General features: G+C 38.3%; 1 protein-coding gene across 7 annotated transcripts; it reads left to right on the top strand.

Annotated features, from left to right (window-relative positions):
- Nucleotides 1-1,194: 1,194 nt before the first annotated feature.
- Nucleotides 1,195-21,543, top strand: LOC149837020 (uncharacterized). Of its 7 annotated transcripts, none has more exons than XM_090005753.1 (15): nt 1,195-1,520; nt 7,323-7,386; nt 8,680-8,767; nt 10,681-10,772; nt 10,943-11,063; nt 11,463-11,543; nt 12,532-12,645; nt 13,053-13,235; nt 13,330-13,452; nt 16,645-17,141; nt 17,632-17,731; nt 17,874-17,933; nt 18,194-18,286; nt 18,395-18,514; nt 20,517-21,543. In XM_090005753.1, exons 4-15 carry the CDS (start codon nt 10,699-10,701, stop codon nt 20,829-20,831), a joined length of 1,881 nt encoding a protein of 626 aa, XP_089861879.1. In that variant the 5' UTR covers nt 1,195-1,520; nt 7,323-7,386; nt 8,680-8,767; nt 10,681-10,698; the 3' UTR covers nt 20,832-21,543. The 7 variants fall into 7 exon arrangements, with proteins under 7 accessions (XP_089861879.1, XP_089861885.1, XP_089861882.1 ...); XM_090005758.1 differs by having other exon boundaries at nt 1,501-1,809; nt 10,946-11,063; XM_090005754.1 differs by having other exon boundaries at nt 1,502-1,809.
- The last annotated feature ends 279 nt before the right edge of the window (nt 21,544-21,822 follow it).

The raw sequence follows: 21,822 nt of genomic DNA, 5'->3' as shown, positions 1-21,822 counted from the left end.
CTTTTTCTCATTAAAAATTCCAATGGGATCAAATCTTGACACCGAGTCTGAATTAGATCCTGCCTGAAATACTGATATGAATGGTATCCAAATTTGAAAATAATCTGAATTCAAAATAAGAGCCAAATGCACACGTCGATCTATTTTTAAGGATCCTAATTTAAAAAAAAAAATATTGGGTTCAGATCAAATATTCAACTATATCCGATCTGTTTACACCCTTACCAAACTGGGTTTTGGGTGTAACGGGGTTGTGTGCGTTGGACAAAATACACACAAAGTTTTACCTTTGTTTTGGCAGGTTTTACCACATGGGTTGGCTCATCACCTCTGTTAGGTGGTCGACAAAAGCCACCGATCAGCGCCACTGCAAATCAGACAAAAACACCCAAAGCGGAGTAATCGAGCCAGAGTACTTTACAAAGTATTTAGAATTAAGAAGCGAAAAACGAGAAGCGGAAGCGAAAAGTAAAACATTTTAAAATGTATACTAAGCAAAAGGTGAAGAATAAAAAAATGTAATATAAGAATTTAATGAGAATAAAAAAAAATGAAACTTAAATAAAAATTAAAATAAAAGTAATTGTTTTAAACTTTTATGATTTTTTTAATATAAGAATTAAATTTTTAACCAAACCTAAAGATGGTGGTTGCCAATTTAGAGAAAGCACACTAAAGTGAGTGAAAAGGTAGAGAGAAAATATAAAAAGTATAGCAAGAGAACATATAATAAGAATAAATGAAACTTGTGAAAAGCATGAAAGAATCCAAATTCTCATCTACCAAGATTCTAATAAGTCTAGTTCAAACCACACAAAACATGTGAGATTTGAATCACTGTGGGCGTTACAATTTTCTTTGTTTTGTGTGACCGATTACTTTGTAAAGTACTCGAGTTCGATCTTCTAACCAGGCCATGATTTCCGTCATCTCGTTATTTACAGGAGTAGTTAAAGGTTTTTTTGTTAAAAAAAAAGTAATTAAAGGTTTTACTTTTTTTACCCGTAGGGTTTTTTCACTGGCGGCGATTTGTTTAGGCGACCCAAAACGATCGGCCGCGGTCAACTTCATTTGATAATCGGTTGAGCTCCGAACACTCCAAAAACATTACGAGACGAAGAAAGAGACATTTTTTATTTCCCGTTTTGACCCTACACCTCCTTTTAAGGCCACACTCTCCCCCTCTCCTCTCTCGGCAATGCCGCCCCCTCGCGAATCCTCCTCTCCGTTCGAGAACTGCAAAAACCCTTTAACAAAAGAAGTCCTCCCGAAGTCGTGATTAATTAAACGGAGAGAACGAGGGGAGTCGGGATTTGTTTGCCTTTTCTTTGATCTCTGTTTCTGTCTTTTTCCTATTGTCTTTGCTCCGCAGAAAACCCTAAATTTCTGTGCACGTAGCGTCAAAGACGGTACAGATCGCACCCAGAGGAAGAGAGCGACAGAGAGAGAGAGAGAGAGAGGGGCGCAAAGGGGCGGAATCGTCGCGAATCTGAAAGGATCGGAGAGAGAAGACGGAGGAGGTCGGTACTCTTTTGTAACTCTTCCCTCTGTTCGCTTGTTGCTTGCCCGGCTCGGAGCCGTAAGAATCGCTTTCCCTCGTTTTAAATTTTGAAAAATCTCGAACGTCGGGCACGGAAAATTTTGATTTTTGAAAAGGAAAACCCTAAAATAATCCGCGGGTTTCGAAGCACGATCGCGATCTCCTGGTTGTTTTATGCTCCGGTGGAAGCGAGGTCGAGGCGGAGCTGTTCGGAGTTCGGACTCTGGGCGGAGCGAGCGGCGGATCTGGGCTCGATGCGTCTCGTGGAGGTAATCTCTTGCGTCTTCTTGCGGTTTCGCCAGCGTTAGATTTCTACATTTGACGAAAAACGAGTTTTTTCCCCATCGGATTATCGAGATTTTTGTTCTGATTCTGCGACATGTTGACGTTTTCTAGTTTTTGCGAGTTGAGACGTATTATCTGGAGTCTCGGGCAACTTTTTTTTGTGGAATTTCAGTTCTCGTTTCGCGATTTGTGATCGTTCTCCGTGAAGCTGAGGTTTTCTCAAAGTAGTTCTTCTCGCGCTTATTGTATGCTTCCGAGGGTTTGAGGTGGGATTTTTCATCTTTTTTTTTTAGAGTTTTTTGGGATTTTATCATTTTAGTTGGAAAAGGAAAACCTAGTCTGCGAAGCAAGGATCTAAAAAATTGAAAAAATAAAAGATCGTGTTTGAATGATGATAAAATTTCTGTTTTCCGAACGCGAACTTTTTGCTTTTTCTCTTTTTGTTGTTATGATGAAGGTTGTGATGAGAGTAGATGGATTATTCCTCTTTGTCTGTGATTGTGAAACCGAGGGAGTCGGAAGATCACGGCATCCTTTATACTTCTATCCTTTTTTTTTTGAGCAAAATTAAGGCTTGGATTTGAATTTTCTTAGTGGAGAAGTTATTCTCTTTTCTCCCGATTTCTTTCTCACTTTTTGAGTTCCTTTTCTTTCTATGCTTTCTGAGCAGTCACAAGCTCATTAATCAAGCTTTTCGGACAAGCGCTCCATGGGGGTTCGAACCAGAGATTCCCCGGTTCGAATGGCACGTCTCCGTCGATCCAGCTATCCCTTTCGGCCATGATAGTGTGGCTGGATGTCACCAACGGGCCCTTTAGCCACGCCAGGAATTCTGGGAAGCCTTACTTACTAACAGGGGTTAGACGTACCATAAAACTTCGTTAAATTTGACTTGTTGGGTTCCGAAAGAGTCCGATAGGCTCATAAAGCTCATGTTATGCTAGACCTGGTCCGGACCGAGTCGTATCCGTTGCCCTGGGTTGGTGTGGCCTTGGCTTTACCCGACCTAGGTTCGGGTGGTGAATTGTGCAGACATGGTCAACATGATGGGTTTACGGTTGACTTAATCAAATTTGTTTTAGAACGTTTTTATGTGATCCACGCCCCTCAAGGTTGCCATAGTGGGATGGGGGCATTGGCTGCTAGACGGGCAATCAAGGTTCGATTCTCATGAGCCTTCTTTGCATGCCAATGCGTAGCATAGGCCCTTGGGGCAAGGGTCCTAGCCTTGGAGTTTTATGCTGCCGGCACGACTACCCTAGGTATAACAAGCTGAACCAACGCCGAGAACATGAGGACGTTTCTGGACACAGGTGCGGGTTGGCTCACAAGGAGTCACAACCAATCTGACCTAATTGTGGGAGTTGAAACGGTTGGGGGTGGGTCCAGAGTCACTGATCCTAATCTAGAGCTGCTCCGCCCATGTTAGGTCGAGACTAATTTGCTAAAGATTATGACGTAATGGATATAAATCGGTGGAACATGTGCCCTGGATCCATGTCACTAATTATATGCATAACCGAGAGCATTCCTTTATGGAAGTCACCCCCCCCAAAAAAAATCCCAAGTCTGGTTGGTCCTAAGTCTTGGGAATTAGGACTGGTGCCTGCCCGTCTCAACTCTTGCTGGCGCAAGTTGCTGAATAGGGCACGACCTGATTCTGACTCCGATTAGGTCCACTAACAACCCAGGTTCGGCCTTAATGAAATAGATCCGATTTGCTAATCGGGTGGGCCACAAGATCTGAGTAGTTTACGGACCCAGCTCTGGTTTATAATTTTTAAAACCAGATCGCGGTTCAACCCGACTTCTGATTAAGATCTGCGTGTAGTAATGAATATAGCATGCATTAAATATCAAGATATATCAGGTCTGAGTTTTGCTATTTATATTAAAACCCGGATCTGGCCCTACCTAAACTGGCTATATTGGGACGTTGACCGGATACTAGCACCTCAAAATTGGACCTTAGTCCAGCTTGATCCGTAGCCAGCGAGCTTTTGATTGGTGCAGGAAATGAAGCCTACAGCTGTCTTGCGAATGGATGTCACTCTTGGCCAACTTCCATCGAGGCTGCCGATGAACGGCTGTAAATTGCTATGGTTGAAAGCGCTGATCTTGGCCGGTGATCATGAATTCAACAAATCAGCAAGTGTCCCCATTAAAACCTTGGACTCTGATAGCCGTTCATCTTGAAAATTAATGGCATCAGACGGCACCCTGGTTGGTGAACTGTTTTAAGTTACCTTTGTCCTGGTCCTGTTTTAATACCCTCCCACTCAACGTCAGCTTACCCTTGGAACCGTGAATGTTCTTTTTGTTTTCTTCTTCATCACTTTTCTCTGTTCCACATCATAGTTACCACTCGTTTCTCCTGGAAGCTTTAAACTCCCCCCCTTCACTGAAAGGAGGGTTAGCTTTTGGGAAACCCGTAACATTTCTTTCTTACCTAGCTTGGCTGCCTCATCTGTTCGCTTCATTGCAAAACCCAATCATGATTTAAATTTCTAAATTTACCAATCTCATCTCAAGGATACACAATCTTTTCAGGCAACCTCGTCTTGTTACTTTTGTTCTTATCCTCTGTGGACTGTACCCTCAACCATGGTCTTTTGTTTTTCCTCAAAACCTTTTTTCGGTTCTGTGTATGTCTTTAATTTGGAAGTCTTTTTGTTCTTTTCCTTTTGGCACGATCAAACCATCTTTACCGTGCCCTGCAGATCCTGAAATTTTACTTGTGGGAAAGGAAAGGCGGATCGGGTCAAGGGTAAATCCTATGTCCCTGCCGCCATGGTTTTTTGGGCATCATCTTGGCCGTCCATTTCATTATGCTCTAGATTCCGTTCATCAATGGCATGAACAGCTGTGGATTTTTTTTATGGAGCGTGGTAGTTGGATGCAATTCATCAAAATGGATGAGTGGCATTTGGGGACCATGGATGGTATTAGTACCCTGAGCTGACACGCTCTTTTTTCACGATAGCTAGGTCAGGTCTTTGCCCCAAGCTTGAAAATTTGAAATGTAATGTCTGGAGTTTCAAAATCTACTACGCCAAGAAGTTTGATGAGTATGCTAACCCTAGTAGTGCGTTTTGATTATCTATGAAAAAGAAAACTTACTCGGTAGAATTCTTGCTTTGGGGGTTTGAGAGGGTGGTAAGGTAACGTCGTTGGTCTTTAAATCTTGTCTTTTTTTTACCGCAATCCCTTTATCTAAACGAGAAAAATCAAATTGAATCGGGTTTGGGTTGGGGACTTCCACCCTGGGTTCAATCCCTTTATCTAAACGTGGCATTCCGGACAGTTTGCGTGGGCCGGCCTTTGTCCCCCCAACGCAAACATCTCTTCAATGTATCACAATTTTAATGTGATCTTAATATAGTATACCACATATTTATGTAACTTTTCAATTTATAAAGCTTTTGCATTTGTTTTGTTTTTACTTTTATATTTTTTAGGTCCTGTTTGGATGCAATGCCAGAAATTTAGTTTTCTAGATTTTTGCATTTTGGGGTTTCTAAAAGTTCAGTTTTTTAAAATTCTAAAAACAAACAGTTTGGATGCACCTGAATATCTGGAAAAAATATCAAGATTCTTCTTCTGCTGACCCCAACTAATTAATTTGTTTGTTGAGTACTCTCTCAAACCCATATGCACACTTGGTTGCCAATAGGTCAAACCTGAACCAGATCTCATATGTCTTTGTCTCAAGCATTTCAACAAAAAGTTGGATGAGCAGATTCCAACTCTTCATATAGCCCACAAAGAAACAATCACCAAAGTAGAAGAAACGTCTTCCCTGCTCTCATCTTAGACGGGCACCTACAAGTGGATTTAGTGGAACTGATGACCGCAACAGATAAACCCTAGGGATCAGGAAGGGGGGTTTAAGGCGGAGCAAGAAGGCGGTATTTTGAGTATTTTATTTTCTGTGTGTGAGAGAGAGAGGGGTAAGCCCCGTGTTTTAAGATAAATGGAAATTCGATTTTTTTCTGGTTTCTATTGATCCAGGCATCCACTGGATTAATAAAGTTCTGTTTTTTTTTTTCAAAATCTGATTTTGAGAAATCTGGTTTTGCTATCCAAACTGTAGAAAATAATATCTCTCGATTTTTATTTTTCCAGTATCTTTAATATCTGGATATTTGGAGCTAACCAAACAGGCCCTTAGAATATTATATTTCCCAACATTTTCCTGATATTATACCCGAAAAACAATAAACCAGTTTTTTCACGATTTTTTCCTTGATGAGAATATCCTCGTAATGAGAGATGTGACTGGTTGAGTTCGGTCTATTTGGGTAGTGCGGGCGTATTATTTCCAGTCAAGGATGTGTATGGGGCTCTGACTCAACCCGGCATGACCCGGGTCTCTCACACTGTCCCCGAGCCAACTTCTGTGTCTCCTTACTAGTCCTCATCATCGTAATAAATATAGTCGCCCTAATAGTTGAGATTTCGTCTTCAGCTTTTTCTAAGCTGGGGTTAGGCAGAACATACAATGATTCCATTGGGATTTGAACTTGCAACGTCCCAACCCAAAGTGACGTGCACTAGCAGCTCCTACCAGACAAGCGGAAGCCCCCGTTGGTAGCTTTTTATTATTCCCTATACAAATAATTAAGCATTCTTCTATCCGAAATTCTTATATTCTCTCAATAATTGAACTAGATTTTTTTTTTTGGCTTGTGCATAAATGAGCCTGGCTTACTCGTGCAGAGTGATCCAAGCGCCGAACCCACTTCGGCGGTTGTCTCGTTTCACTGATTCATGACACTAAGTCTTGAAGGAATAATAATTGAGCAAAGGTCTTGTGTTTTTTTTGGGCTTTCTAGAGTGCTAGACAAATGATGTAAAATCCATTTCTTTGAAATGAACTTGTAATACTCGCTTTTTCTCCCAATTATTGAACTTTGGTAGTCCTTTACTCCCTTTTGGTGCTTTTCCAAATCATGTTACCCTCTTCCATGTGAGCTGAGCGCGCCTCATTCCCCCCTCCCCCCACTTATTGCCATTATGTTTGACATGCTGCCTAATATATGCAAGTGTTTTAAGAGAGGGGCCTTCCAATCACGGATTGCTGTGGAAGCTTGAATAGATTGTTGCTGTCTTGAGAGTTGAGACAGTTGTGGACTTGTAAACACCCAAGTGTTTGATTAATTGGAATACTTTTTCTGAGGAACAGGTGTACTTGTGGATGCCCAATGGGGGTTGGCGTAGTGGGGTGAGACCTTGGCTGTTTGATGGGCAGTCAAGGTTTGATTTTCCATGAGCGTTGCTTATCTGCGCAAGCCAATGCGTAGCATAGGCCTCAGAGCAGGGTTTCTGAGTTTTACTCTGCCAACAGGACGACTGGAGGTATGACAGGCTGAGCCAGTGCAACTGGTTGCGGTTTCTTCGGGTTATAAAAAAAAAATAGTGGACTTGTGGACGCTCGTTTGCTGTGTGTGGAGTTGAAGTGTCGGTATCTGACAATCCTTCTTGTTTTTTTTTACAGGAAGTCGGTGCCTGACACTTGCTCGGCTTTGGCAGTGACATCGAGAGACGCGCTTAGATTGGAGGTATTATCCATTTCGTTAACTAATTTATTTATTTTTTTATGGAGCCTTCTCTAATTTATTTTTACATTGACATTGACATTGTCTAACGCACGGAGTTAGGGTTCTTAGTTTATTAATCTTAAATTAGCTGTATTAACTATTAGCATTAACAACATTTAAATGATTAAAATACTCTTAAATGCAAAACATGATATTATATATATATATAAATAAAAACATACCCAATAAAAAACCTCTCATACCTATCAATAAAAAATGTTTATCAGATTATCAATGTTTTTTCTAAATTCTGACCTTATATAGATGTGTTCAGCATGATTGATTTACTAGAAATAGACATTTCGATCATGGATTTTGAATAAAAAATGGTATTTGGAGCCTAAAACAAATTATAAAATTGTAGGCTATTGATTTTTGAAACATTATAAAAACATATCCATGCATCGGAATAAAATTCTACAGGAACTGATTCTTGTAAAAACAAGCACATAGATCACATCTGTAAGGTCAGAATTTCGAAAAACGCCAAAAATCTGATAAATATTTTTTAGTAGGTAAGTTTGAGAGGTTTTTTATTGGGCAGGTTTTCATTCCCATATATATATATATATATATATATATATATATATATATATATATATATATATATATATATGTATGTATATATATATAAGTTGAGGAATCTGTCTCAGGAACAAGTCATTTAGTGAGAACTCTTCTAGATAGTAAATCCTGGATGAGAGCGTTAGTCCACAAAGAATATCCGCTGGGCAAGCCACCGGTTTGATTTTAGAGGAATAGATCTGATAAATATTTTTTAGTAGGTAAGTTTGAGAGGTTTTTTATTGGGCAGGTTTTCATTCCCATATATATATATATATATATATATATATATGTATGTATGTATATATATATAAGTTGAGGAATCTGTCTCAGGAACAAGTCATTTAGTGAGAACTCTTCTAGATAGTAAATCCTGGATGAGAGCCTTAGTCCACAAAGAATATCCGCTGGGCAAGCCACCGGTTTGATTTTATTGGAATAGATCTTAAGCAAAATGGGATTCCACCAATTTTGTTTTTAGGCTTAAAAGTCAGTCTTATTTTATATTTAATTGCTAAAATAATTTTATTATCTTTAAAAAAATATGTCTGGCTTTTTTATTTTTTCTCAAAATAAAAGACTCATTTTATTCCTAAAAGTATTTATATATTTAAAAAATACTGTTTCGTAAGAATGTTTTAATGTATTAAAATGTGGGGTATGATGCAAATGCTGTCCAATTTGTTTCAGTTGTGGCCTTGTGGGTGAGAAAGTTTACAGGCTGGGCCAGCTTGTCCGTCGTTGCATCGGTTCGGGCGCCATTTCCGTGAAAAACAAGGTTGGTGTGCCCTCATTCTTAGAGATTAAATTTGAGGGTGTCCGTGTGAGTCGTTCTCGAGGGTTTCTCTGTCTTGGATAAGCTTATTCAACACAATAGATTCATGCTTTGAAAGGGTCTTTACTCTTAATATCGAGACCATATTATCGTCAGACACGTCTTGGATGCCGTTAATCCATGAGATGAACGACAACCACAACGCCCTAATTTTTCTTATTGTCAGTTTTTCAATTTTTTGTGCTTTAAATGTCGTTCATCTAGAATGGCTATGAATAGCTCTGAATTTTTTTGTGAGACCCATCTGATAAGTTAACTATCAAAGGATGGGTTGCCGTTCATTCATCACATGGATGAACGGCATCCCAAGCACCTGATCCTGTCTTTTTAAAATTAACTCATGGAGACGGTTAATTTCTTCTGAGAGAGGATCCGGTCAGAGGCACCTCTGACCGTAACACCGTCCGTTGCATCTAAGGGCAGGCAACCAGCCCGGCAGCCCGATGGGCCAAGCTGACCAGGCCAGCCATAGGCCGGGTTTGGATCATGATTTTAGGCCCTGGGCCGAACCAGGCAGGTTATATATGTGAAGCCTGGCTCGGGCTGGCCCAATGATCCTGAGTTATTTATTAATTTATTAATTTTTAAATTTTTTAAAAAGTAACTATTATATAGTAACTTGGTTAACTATTATTATTTATTTAATTAGTTATATGAGAACTTGCTATTTGTTAATTATTATTATTTACCTAATTAATCCTACTAATTAGAAATTAGTGCATGAGAACTTTCTATTCTCTCGTTAACCTATAATTTCAGTAAGCATTTATGTATTTTAAGATTGGGTCGGGCTGGACCCGACCTGCTTCACCGCCATGGGCATCTCTTCAAACCCAAGCCCGTTAAAAACCGGGCCAAAACCTGGCCCATTTATTACCAGACCCGATACCCACCCCTAGTTGCATCTTGAATGCTGTTCATATCAAAATTGAACGCACCCATCAAACAGTGAATGAGCGGGCCATTTTAAACCATCCAGATGCCGCCCATCCGAAACACGAACAATATCGTAAAAAAAAAGTGAGGCTCATGCAAATGATAGGCATCTCATTCGTACAAGTATGATTACCGTTTATCTTGAGATCAACGGGTCCAAAAGAGCTCTGACCCTGACCTGATCCCATCTCATCTCATTTCACCCTGGGTTTAGTAGACAGTAGACCTGTTCTGAGGGACGTGTACTTCGTCCTGGTGTGTTTGTTGGGTCTTTATTCTCTACTAAATTATTGGGACAAGACATTAATAATTGTACGGCCTGTGGGGGCTGAGCTGGCTTTATGCTCAGCAGTATTTAGTTCCAGCCTTCCAGGTCAATCGACAGATGCCCCATTCCGCATTCCGTAGTGTTACTGCAGTAGTATTCCCAGGGATGAGAGGAACCATAAATATTTGTTTAACGGCTTTTATGAGGTATATGAGAGAGACTGAAAGATACTATGGTACTCTTAAAATTTAAATTACAGCAGGGGCCTTTTTATCATCACGTGAAAATGCCATGGTGGGGAATTACATGATTAACTAATTTATTGATTTTCTTTTCCACCTGGATGGTGCCATTTTCTCAATAATGATTTAATTTTATGGGCCTGTTTTCCTCCTTTCCAAAAGAACCCAGTCTGCAACCTCTATAGAAAATTGTTGCTTTTTGACGTTAGTTCCTGTCTTTTTAATTATTTTTTAACAAAAAAATTGTCTTAAGCGGAGACATGAGTTTGCATTTTTTTCCTTTTCCCGCCTGTTGCGTCATTAGTACGGTGAATATCTCATTAAGCGAGTTTATCAGAGCGGGAATGCATACTGATAAAAACTAACGGTGGTCATCCCCGCTCTGCTGGATGCGGAAATCATTTTTGCAGCCGGGCTCATCAGAGTAGATGCTTTGCCTAAGCGCTGAAATCCATGATAAGAGGGTATTCCAAACTCCTGGTTTGGGACTCTCCATCAGCTTGTAAGTAATGCTTAGCCTTCTTCTTTTTCTTGTTTGTTTGGATCTTTCTCTTTTGTGCTTCTTGTAAGTGATGAGTGGCCTTAGTCTTCGTTTTCTTGCTCATTTGGATCTTTCTGTTTTATACTTTGTCAATATACTAGCAGTTTAAACGATTCTGTCTATCTTGGTAGAAGTGGTTCTTCACCAAAATGTTCCTCCCTAAATCGCCCACATGTCAAAGATGGAGGATTGCTTTTGGAAAATGTGTTGGCTTGCAAGGAAGAGTCCTGGCGCAGTTGCTCTGATTCGGAGGTTGGTTTCGTCTTATTGCATTTACAGTGGTGTGGGTCCTGCATCAGAGATATTGGAAATCTAGTTTAGTAAAAGACTTTTCATGTAAACACGGTTGTCTATGTACTTAATTTGTGGGCTTATTAACTAGATCTGTTATGACTTGCTTCAGTTACGTTTGCCAAGAGATTTGGTGGGCTATGGCCACTTGAATTAGATATTATTTTTCGTATTAGCTTCATCAATCGTCATTTTAACCTTCCCCACTGATTTGTTCTACCGTTTAGACTGTTAAATTTATCAACATTTTCATTCATAGTTCAACAAATATGCTATTGTTTGAGCTATAAAACTACTAAGATGAATAGCCCTCTGTGTGGCCATTTGTTGGAGATTTGATTTTTGGTGTTTTTTTGCCAGAGGATGGTATCTTCGGCAGAGTCTAGAGCAAGTGAGGAAGATGAAAGTACAAGTCCTTACAGGCTCCAGCTTGAACATGATGTAAGTGCATCTCTCTGCCTGATGTGAAGATACTTGTATGCTGCAACTGTATCATGATCACTAATCTTGTTTTTGTGGTTTTCTTGGCACAAGAGCATTTGTTAAACAAAAAATTTGTTCTGGGAAAATATGGGAGCAACTTAGTACATGCACAAATAAAAATTTGAAAGACAACAAAAAATTAAGAACATAATATCTTAAAAATAATGATAGATTGAATTTATCTTGTTTGTGTTGCAATTTTAACTTTCTACAATGTAATAAAATCATAATAAAATTTAAGATACCAGCAATCTTTGTGATTATGAATTGTATGTCATTGTGAAGGTTGACGATGACAAATTTTAACTACCTTGTCAATCAGAAGTCAAAGTTTCTGTCACCTCTGCAAAAACAGAGTGCATCAGGAAAATTGCCATGAAAGATTGAGATCTAGGTGTATTCTGACTAAAGTTGTGCTTAGCATGTAATATTCATAAAGGAAAATATCCGACTCTATACCAGTTAATTTGGTATTTCGGCCAGCACCCCTAATGACGGTCTTGCATGTTAGATTGGTACTGTGGAATGGCCATCTCTTGAGGGAATGAATTCGCACATGCAAAAAAATGAAAAGGATATCCTGAACTCCTTCATGAATGTTTTTTTTGTTATTTGACACGTCCTTTAAGATTGGCCACAGCCTTCATCTGTCCTGACAATAACAATTTTGACTTGACATGTTTATCTTTTTTTGTTTAGACAATCCATATGGTTTGAGGAAAAAGGCTAAGCTTTCTACTTATGGGGTTCAATTAAGAAATGTGTACATCTAAATATGGTTCTTTTCTTTTAGGCTTTCAATTTTATATGGCACTTTATTTTTGGAATTTACCACATTTCCATTACAATTCAACCATCTAAGTACATTATATTCAAGCTGTACCTGTATCTTTCTTTTCTTTCAAGTTGTTCTCTGTGCTGTTTTTGACATACTCTATCTTAATAGATTCGGAGCTTGCAAGAGAAGCTACATGGTGAAATGCAACTCCATGCTGCCCTTGAAAGTGCAATTGGAAAGACTAACGTAACGCTATCCAGTTTGACTTGCCTCCCAGATGAAGTATGCATGAACATCTCTTTGAGTTGCACCACAATACGATAGAATTATCTTGTAAAGTATCAGATGAACTTTAAAATGAAAAAACAACTTTTTGGTGTTGGTCATGCTGTCGACCTGTAGTGCTTGCAAAACATTATAAGGTGGTAGGGTACTCCAAATAGGTGAAGCTGACTTCTTTTGCTGAATTAGCAAATAGAAATACAAGAACCATGGGCTCTTCTTAAAATAGGCCTGCGTATAGTGGCAAATTGCTTGCAAAAGCTTGTAGATCTCTCTCTCTCTCTCGCTTTTTGCACACACCCTATGCATATGGTGCACACATGTGGGTGTGTATGCATGCGCGTGTGCATGCACAGTGTTGCGTGTGGTGTGTGAATCTCAAGACTCATTCCTACTTTCATGGTCAGGCACTGGAACTTCTGAATAATATTGCTGCATTGGAGGTCAGTGTTTCAAAGCTTGAGGAAGAGCTTGTTTCCTTGCATTTTCATCTTAGTCAGGAGAGAAATGAACGCCGCCTTGCTGAGTATCGTTTGAAACAGTCACCGTCTTCTCATTTCCTGTCTTCTCCCGATAGTGTTAACACTTCAGTATGTCATCTTTCTTCGAAACATCTTTTTGTGTTGTTTGTTCTATTTTTATTGGAGATATTTAGATGATATATTTTTCTGCTGATTTCTTCAGGAATATTCGTCCAAGAGTTTTAATTGGTCCCTCTCACGGATGAATGATTCTCCTACAGTGGCATTATCAAATGACCCTTCTGGTTTGCATTGTAGCAGTAATTGTGGAAAGCTAGAGGAAAAGGTTAGTTATTTAAAAAATGAATTAAGCTAATTGTTTCTGCATGTTTCATAGTATTTTATCTGAAGATGATAGAAAGTGATTTTATTTTTTCTTTCCTTTTCTATTAAGGATGTGCATATGCACACAGACACAGAAGCACACACAAGCACATGCACTGCATTTGTTAGTATCTTCTACATATGTAGGAAATAATGAACTTGGACTAAATCACCTGCTGCCTTGTTTTTTCAGCAAGCCTAAATATCCACTTTTCATTCTGAAATATTTGTACTCTTTTGATGTGCATTATGTCTAACACACTTATCTGTTTCTTCATATTTATTTAGAAACCTGTATCTATGCATAGGTCACTTGTAAATTCCAATATAAAATCCTCTTGTGTTTTGTGATGCATATGTAAGCTATGTTTCATTGACATGAATGGTCATGGACCTGGCATTTTTTACCAAAGGGTATGGAACTAGGTTATATATTTGATTATTTCAATTTATATAGATTGAGGTTTGAATAGATAACACACACACACACACACACTGCTCCTGTAGTTCTTGCGGGGAGGACATAGACTGTGGCTTCATTGTTTTAGCTTTAAATAAGCAGGAATGGAGACATAAGGCTATTAGACTGGCTTCATGTCAATGAGATAAGGCCTGATGATGATGGTATACTAAGGTTGCCAGTTGGGGAAGCGGGAGAGGGAAATAATTTGGAAAGAGGGAAGTGAGGCGCTTGCAAAATTTTAGGAAGTGGGAAGCGCAAGACGACTTAGAAGCGAACCAGGAATCATCTCGGAAGTGAGAAGAGAAGTGAACTTGAAGCGACCTAAGAAGCGAACAAGGATTCGAAGGGAAGCGAGTAGGAATCGAAAGGGAAGCGAAAAATTCACATAAATAAGACTAAAAGTCCCCCCCAAGAAATATAACTCAAGAACAGTTAACCCGAAATATAAGTTATATAACTTCGAAATAGTCAACCAGAAATATAACTCAGAAATAAACAACCAAAAATATAAGTTATATAACTTAAAAACAATCAACCAGAAATATAAATTATATAACTCAGAAATATAATTCAGAAACAGTCAACCAGAAGAAATAATCAAACATATTATATATGAATTATACATACACACAATATGTATATATATATATATAAATGAAATACACAAACAAAGAATATATGATATATATATTATAATAACTGAAATACAAAATATATAATATAACTGAAAAACATAAACTATAGCAAAAACGGGAAGACCGAGAGAGAGAGAAACATGAATAAGAAGAAAAAAAACAGGAAAAAGAAGAAAAAAAGGAAAAAAGAAAAGAGAAGAAGGAAAAAATAGGAAGAAAAAAAGAAGGAAAAACAAGAAAAAACAGAAAAAAGAAGGGAAAAAGCCACGTTTCGTGCTTCCGAAACACGCATCGGGGAAGTGCGCTTCCCCATGTCGTATAGCGCTTCCGATAACCCTGTGGTATAAACATGTAAACATGCACACACTCAAAATAATCCACATTTCTAAGTGATATATGGCCTACAACATTAACACTCCAACCATTAGATGTGAACAAGCTCATGCCAATGGCAAAAAACAACAAGAAGAATAATGATTAATGACATGATAGCGACCTATGTTTTCTTTTGAAAAAAATGAAGTCATGGATATGTTTTAATCCAAATCCTATATGTTCATGTCTATCAAGTCTATAACATGTCTTGAGTGCATGTGTGCACCTGTTGCATTTATGGATGTGTGTATGTTGTTGGGTGGGGAGGAAACTGGCGGAGTGGGGAAGAGCAAGGATGGTGTTGAAGCCAAGCAATAATTGCTTCTTAGCGAGTTAAAGAGAAAATCCTGTGTGTTTTGATGGGAGCATTTTGTTGTCTCATTATGAGTAAGATCCTGTCCACTTGGAGCTTAAATCCGCTAGAATATGGGTTTGAGAATAAGGTATGGTGGCTAGTGCCCTAAGAAAAAAATTTGGTTAGTTATGTGTATGTTCATCCATGCGGTTGTATGAACAAATTGACAGGTTTTGATTGTTGACAAAGCTATGGAATTGTCTCTTGGGTTTGAAATTTGTAAAACAACCTTTCATTGTTCGCTATTTTGGGTAGAGATGCCACTGGCACAGATATAATGGTCTCTAAATCTTCTTGCTGTTCGTGGATGTAGTCAGTCACTTTTTTTCTTTGAAGCTGATATGTCTTTGTCAGAATTTTATGATGAATCATTAATCATTCTTTGCTTTAGGAGTGTATTCATGTGCTGCCTTTATTTCACAATTTCTAGGTGGTCTTTGTTATTTCAAAAAAATCCACCTGATTTAATTACTGCACTTCAGCATAAATAGCTAGTTTTGGTAAAATGTAGAGGATTGAATGCCTCTCCTGTTAAAGAGCTAGTAATTGCAATGCTTAGAAGTTAGAACCATGGCATAATCCACTGATTAGTTTCTTTTGTTCTGTTGCTTGCAATAATTTTTGAGATTACACTTCCACATTTGTGGCTAAAACCAAGTAGTTTTAATTCCTAAAGTATGTTCTGGAATTGGGGTCAGGGCATAAGGCATATCGCTTTTAAAAGAAAAAATTCTCCCCAAATTTATTGCAGTTTGGATTTGATGGATGATCATATCATATGTTGCTTTAGGATCTTTCCTATAATGTATGATCTGGGTATGGTTGAGACTCGAGAATGTTGTTCAGATACAAGGAACCACATCCCCCAAACCCCGGGAAAAACGATAACAGTCATGATATCTGTTCCAAGAAATAATACGTATGATGCTGTTCTTTTATTATGCTAAATGAAGAAAATCTGATTCATTGCTGTCAGATAAATTTTCAGCAAAATGATGTGCTATTCTATCCAAACTGCAACGACGTCGTACAGATTACTTTGGCAGATCCTGAAGTTAAAAAATGCGGACTGGTTTTTAAAGCAGCTCTCTAAGATTGGATGTGGAGAATGTGTAACAGAGTATATAGACACTCATGAATGGAACTGTAGTATTAGCATTTACATAATTCCTCTAGCTTTTCTAACTTCTGCTAATGGACACCTTGGTTTCTTGGGGGGATTTTGAAATTGCTATGTTTGTTTTCTCCTAAATCTTTTTTCTTTGACTATTATGGTTTCTACGAAAAGTTTGATCACTTTAACTGATCTGCGACACTTTGCATCAGAATGTGCGAGAAGAAGTGTACTGTGCCCAAGATAAAAAACTTCAACAATTTCAGCATCTAAAAGCCAGCAGGCTTGCCAAGGAGATGTCAGTTAAGGGCCTTTGGCGTCATCCTAATCAGCTATCAGAGGAAATGGTACGGTGCATGAAGAACATATTCACTTGTCTTGCAGACTCATCCACTGTTTCATCCAAGTCTACCTCAATGGAGAATATCCAGTTCCCAACTTCTCCACATGGACACCTATCTGCTGCATCTTTGTCATCATTTTCTGAGCCATCTGAGTTGTCCACAATGTCATTAATCCAAAGTCCAGTGGTTGAATTGCATTGTAGTGGAGATGTTCTTGCTGATGATAATGTATTTGATCCTTATAAAGTACGGGGAAAGCTAAGTTGGGCTGATATTGGAAACTACAGTTCAGCTGTTGAGGTTTCTTGGATGTCAGTCGGGAAGCAACAACTTGAATATGCTGCTGGAGCACTTCGAAGATTTAGGTGAGATTCCCTGCAGTCCTTGTTCAATGTCTGATGTTTCTTTTTTCAAATTGGGTTTGCATTGGTGTGGACTTCATTCACATCTAATTTTCTATTTTCCCTACATAAGTGTAAAACCATATGCATTTTAATTTTAAACATGTATATTAAAACTGGGGTTAGGTCTTATAGTTGCAAAGACGAGTACATATATTTCTAAAGTCAGCAGGCTTACAAATGTAGTTTAGTTGAACTTCAAATTTTATTCAGGATATTAGCTGCGGTAGAGTTTGATGTGAATTGTCTATGATGCTTTTGGCCACTGAATTTTAGTTCTTGTTCTATTATGAGATTCTCTACTAGCTGTTTCTTTCTTTCCATGATGAACTACTAGCTGTCTTTGCTTTGTCAAACATGTCCTTTAAGTTGCTGTTTGTATGATTTTTAGTTGTGCATTGTCTTGGCACAGATATTGATATTGTATGTTATGCTTCATTTTCTTGCAAGGCAGATCATTGGTTGAGCAGGTGGCAAAAGTGAATCCAACTAAATTGTGCTGTGATGAGAAGCTGGCTTTCTGGATAAACTTATACAATGCACTAATCATGCATGTGCGTGTTTTTTCTTCATTGTGTTTGTGCTTCTTTTGACTTGCATTTTTCATAATGTATTAAGAATGTAATTATTCCATTATGAAAGATTGTCTGCTGTTTGGATCATTGAAAATGATTTGGATTTTTGGGCTTGCTGCAGGCTTACTTGGCATATGGAGTTCCCAAAAGTGAGTTGAAACTCTTCTCTTTGATGCAAAAGGTACCTCCTCTTTTGGCAAGTGCAGTCATTTTTTCCAAACAATAAACTCCTGGATTTATTCTTCACAAAATATATCTGTTCCTGATCCTGTGAGTTATCATTGATCTGTCCATTATTTATATAAGTTGGTGCTTATGCCCATGCATCCAAATCACACTCTTCTGAATTTTTTTCAAGGGAATATACTATTTAAGCAAATTAAAAAACGAATATCGTTTGATGCCTAAAGGTTTTTCCTTATGTTGTTTGTACTTCTGCAGGCAGCATATACTGTTGGTGGGCACTCTTTCAGTGCTGCTGCTATTGAATATGTAATTTTGAAGATGAAGCCTCCTGTCCATAGGCCACAAACAGTATGAGATCTATATCCTTTTCTCATGGTCTATCCTTTGCTTATTTTCTATGGTTTCACCGTAAAAATCCATATTAAACTAATGGTGTCAATTAAATAAATTCTTTAGGCATTACTTCTTGCCCTTCACAAGTTGAAGACATCTGAGGAACAACGGAAATTCTCGGTCGATAGTCCTGATCCACTTGTAGCATTTGCTCTCAGCTCTGGGATGTACTCCTCACCTGCGGTTAGTACTTCTGCATGTGCATGTGCATGTGCATGTGCATGTGAATTTGTGTGAAGTACACATGCGTAGGCACATTTTGTTTGGCCTGTCATAACATGTCACACTCTTCTTTTTGTGAAGCACATACATTTGCATTGTCTTATTTTAAAGTTAGCTTTATTTGAAATCTAGTGAAAACTTTATTCTTCTTTGTATGGAGATGTCAACTGTAGGACATGCCATATTAGTACTTACATTGCATACCTTGTGAGTCAACTTTTATGATACAAATGGCCAAACTAGTTCATCTGTAGTTTAATCCACAGCGCAAATTCTGATATTTTGGAAAAGAGTTTTTTCCATAATCATTAAAATCCAAAACCATCATTCCTTTATCCCATTTTCAAAATCATCCTCCCAATTTCGCCAACCACGTGAAACCGTCCTTAAGGTAACTAGATGTCACATGATGGAAGCTGCATTTGTCCTAACATTTTAAAATGTAAGGACGATTCTGGGAAATCAATTAAGGTGGGGATTTCTTTGGGTATCATCCATAAGGTAGGGATGATTATGGAAAAACTCTTTGAAAAATGTTGTGTTATTTTCACACGACATTCTTCCAAAATACTCTGACATTTTCTAAACAAGGTATGTTTGTATTATTTATGACATTTTCATGCTATTACGGCAATAATTTTATGAGATTATCCAGATATTGTCTTTAAGGCAGTTTTTGATGTAGTTGTACTGGCCTTTATCTTGTGGCATTGCACTTTTAACTTGGCTGTCTTTTAAGAAAAAGGATATTCGAACTTTGATATTCATAAGAATTAGTTTGCCTTTTACAATGTTGGAGGGGAAAGAAATTGTACGTACATATCAATAAGTTTCATATGGCTTTACCTGAGCAGCTTTTGGTTGTATATTATTTGAATAAATGGGTACTGGCATCAAATTGTGCTAGATATTGGATTTTAATTTTAAAGTAGAGTTTTACTGTTGAAGGGCAGGATGAAAAATTATTCTTTCAAAATTAGTTTTCCTTGTGAGACCATTTTTACAACTCATGGTTGGATTATTTTTGGGACTTGCAACTATTTATATGAACGAGCAGAACATCCTGGCATGGGCTGATGCCTTCTTCACAGAGCAGAGAAACGGGAGGTGGATAAAATTACTTCAACTCTTGGAGTTAGTTGGAATTGTGTTTCCTCCTTTTCAAGAAAATCATGTTTTGCTTGATAACTTTGAGGAATATCTGGCTATGGTGACGTACTTTCTTGTTAACGGTTTCAGACTTTCAGTTGATAACTTTGTTCTTGGTGAACAAAATTCATCAGAAAATGATAATTTCACTTATTCATATTTTATTTTTGCAGTGGTAACAGCTTTGGGCCATTCCTGCTTAATAATCATATATCATACTAATTATGTTATATAAATTTTGTTTCCATGTACTAACCTTGGTACATAATTTTTTTGCAGTTTAGTGAGTAGCTAGTAGGGGTGTCAACGGGTCGGGTTTGGTTCAGACCTAGGTGGAACCAGACATGGCCCCGATTTTTGGGTATGGTATTGGGTCCGGACCCGGGTATAATCGGACCTACCATAAGAGAAACCATACCCGGACCCGATAAGATCTACATGAACCAGATCCGGGTCATACCCGGTAAAACCATATTTTTTTTATCATTTTTACATTGAAAAATTGCGGGTCTTAATCGGAACTCGGGTCGGGCGTGGGTCTGGTATAAAATTTCACAAACTATACCGGGTCCATGTATTAATTGGACCTTCGGGTCCCGGGTCTTAATCGGGTCTTCTTATTTATCACCATATCCTGACCCTATAGGGTTTGGTTCGGGTCAGGTCCGGGTAAACCTTCAACAAGAATTTAGTTATGGATAGCATATTCATTGTATCACTAGACAATATTTTATACTATGGAGTACTGCAATCAACAATAGCACTTTAAAGAAATACTTGACCATGAGATGAATCAATAGCCTGATCCTTGCAGGTGAGAATTTATACTGCTGCAAAAGTGAGGGAAGAGCTTCAACAATCATTAAGGGATTATGTTCGCGCATCAGTCAGTGTAAGCAGAAAGGGCAAACTATTTGTGCCAAAAATGCTACACTGCTTTGCAAAAACTGTTGTTGATGATGCCTCGCTGTCTGGTTGGATTTGTCAATTCCTTCCACCTCAACAAGCTGCCATGGTAGAAGACTGCATGTCGCAGAGGCGACTGCGCCTGATTGGCACTCGTAATTGTACAGTTGTTCCTTTTGATTCTCGTTTCCGCTACCTCTTCCTTCCAGAAAACGTGCTGTGAGCACTGTTTCTGTATACCTTCAAGGTTTTATGTACGCTGTTGCCTGTTTCTTTCTGGTCCCAAAGGCTGGGTACTTGGTGATCAGATCTATCTCGAGTCAACATCACCCTTTGACTTGTCAATCAGTGAATTGGATCACAGGGAGAAAAAGTGAATAAGAATGTACAACCACTTAGTTTCTGTTCTCCAAGTTGGTCCAAGTTGTGAGATGAGTTGTCACTGTTAGTTTGAATCTGGAGTCATCCCATCTTTACACCAAGAACAATCCACAATCAACCTTTTGGTCATTCCAATCATTGGTTTAATTGTCTTTTGCATACAAGTGTTTTTCATCACCTTTGACAATTTATCTTGTCGTCTGACTGATTGTCCTTTCCCTTGTTTCTCCTATAAGAGAATTCCTTGTGTATGATTTCTTGGTTAACCTTTTAAAAAAGCCTGGTTTTGCCCTCTCATCTAGCAGTATCAACTGTACAGTCATCATTTGGTAGTGTTGATCTTGGGATAAGGGCACCCGAGGAACGACCTCTGTTTTGCATTTGAAGACTACATTTACAGACATGGCTTCTTTGTGCACCTACAAGGTCCAATTATCTGTTTTTATGTGCAGTACTGGGCACTGTTTCTCTTGTGAAAAGTTGGTTGTTTGATTTGTGTACAGTTTGATAAAACAATGGAAGAGCTAATAATGTGAAGTACCATCTTTATAAAACATGAAAGCTTGTGTATTCTCCAATATTTATCAAGTTATCGTCGCCATGCTGCATCATGTTTGCATTTATTTTGAAGCTGGGGGTAAACACAGGCTTGGTGTAGATTTAGCTCAGTGCCATGTGATAGTGACCCATAATTGTACTTTTTCTTTTATTTTCAATATTGTGTGATTTTATTCACTCCTATTTTGTTGAGCATCAACAGATGGAAGTTATCGTGAAGTTCAAATTTCAGTGCTCGATTCAAATAAATTCGATGTCTATCAATGTCTGTATTT

This window comes from Nuphar pumila, chromosome 5 (genome assembly GCF_984573655.1).
Source record: "Nuphar pumila chromosome 5, dmNupPumi1.hap1.1, whole genome shotgun sequence".
NCBI lineage: Eukaryota > Viridiplantae > Streptophyta > Magnoliopsida > Nymphaeales > Nymphaeaceae > Nuphar > Nuphar pumila.
Note: the sequence above shows the minus strand (reverse complement) of the source record. Positions and strands in the feature narration are given on the sequence as shown.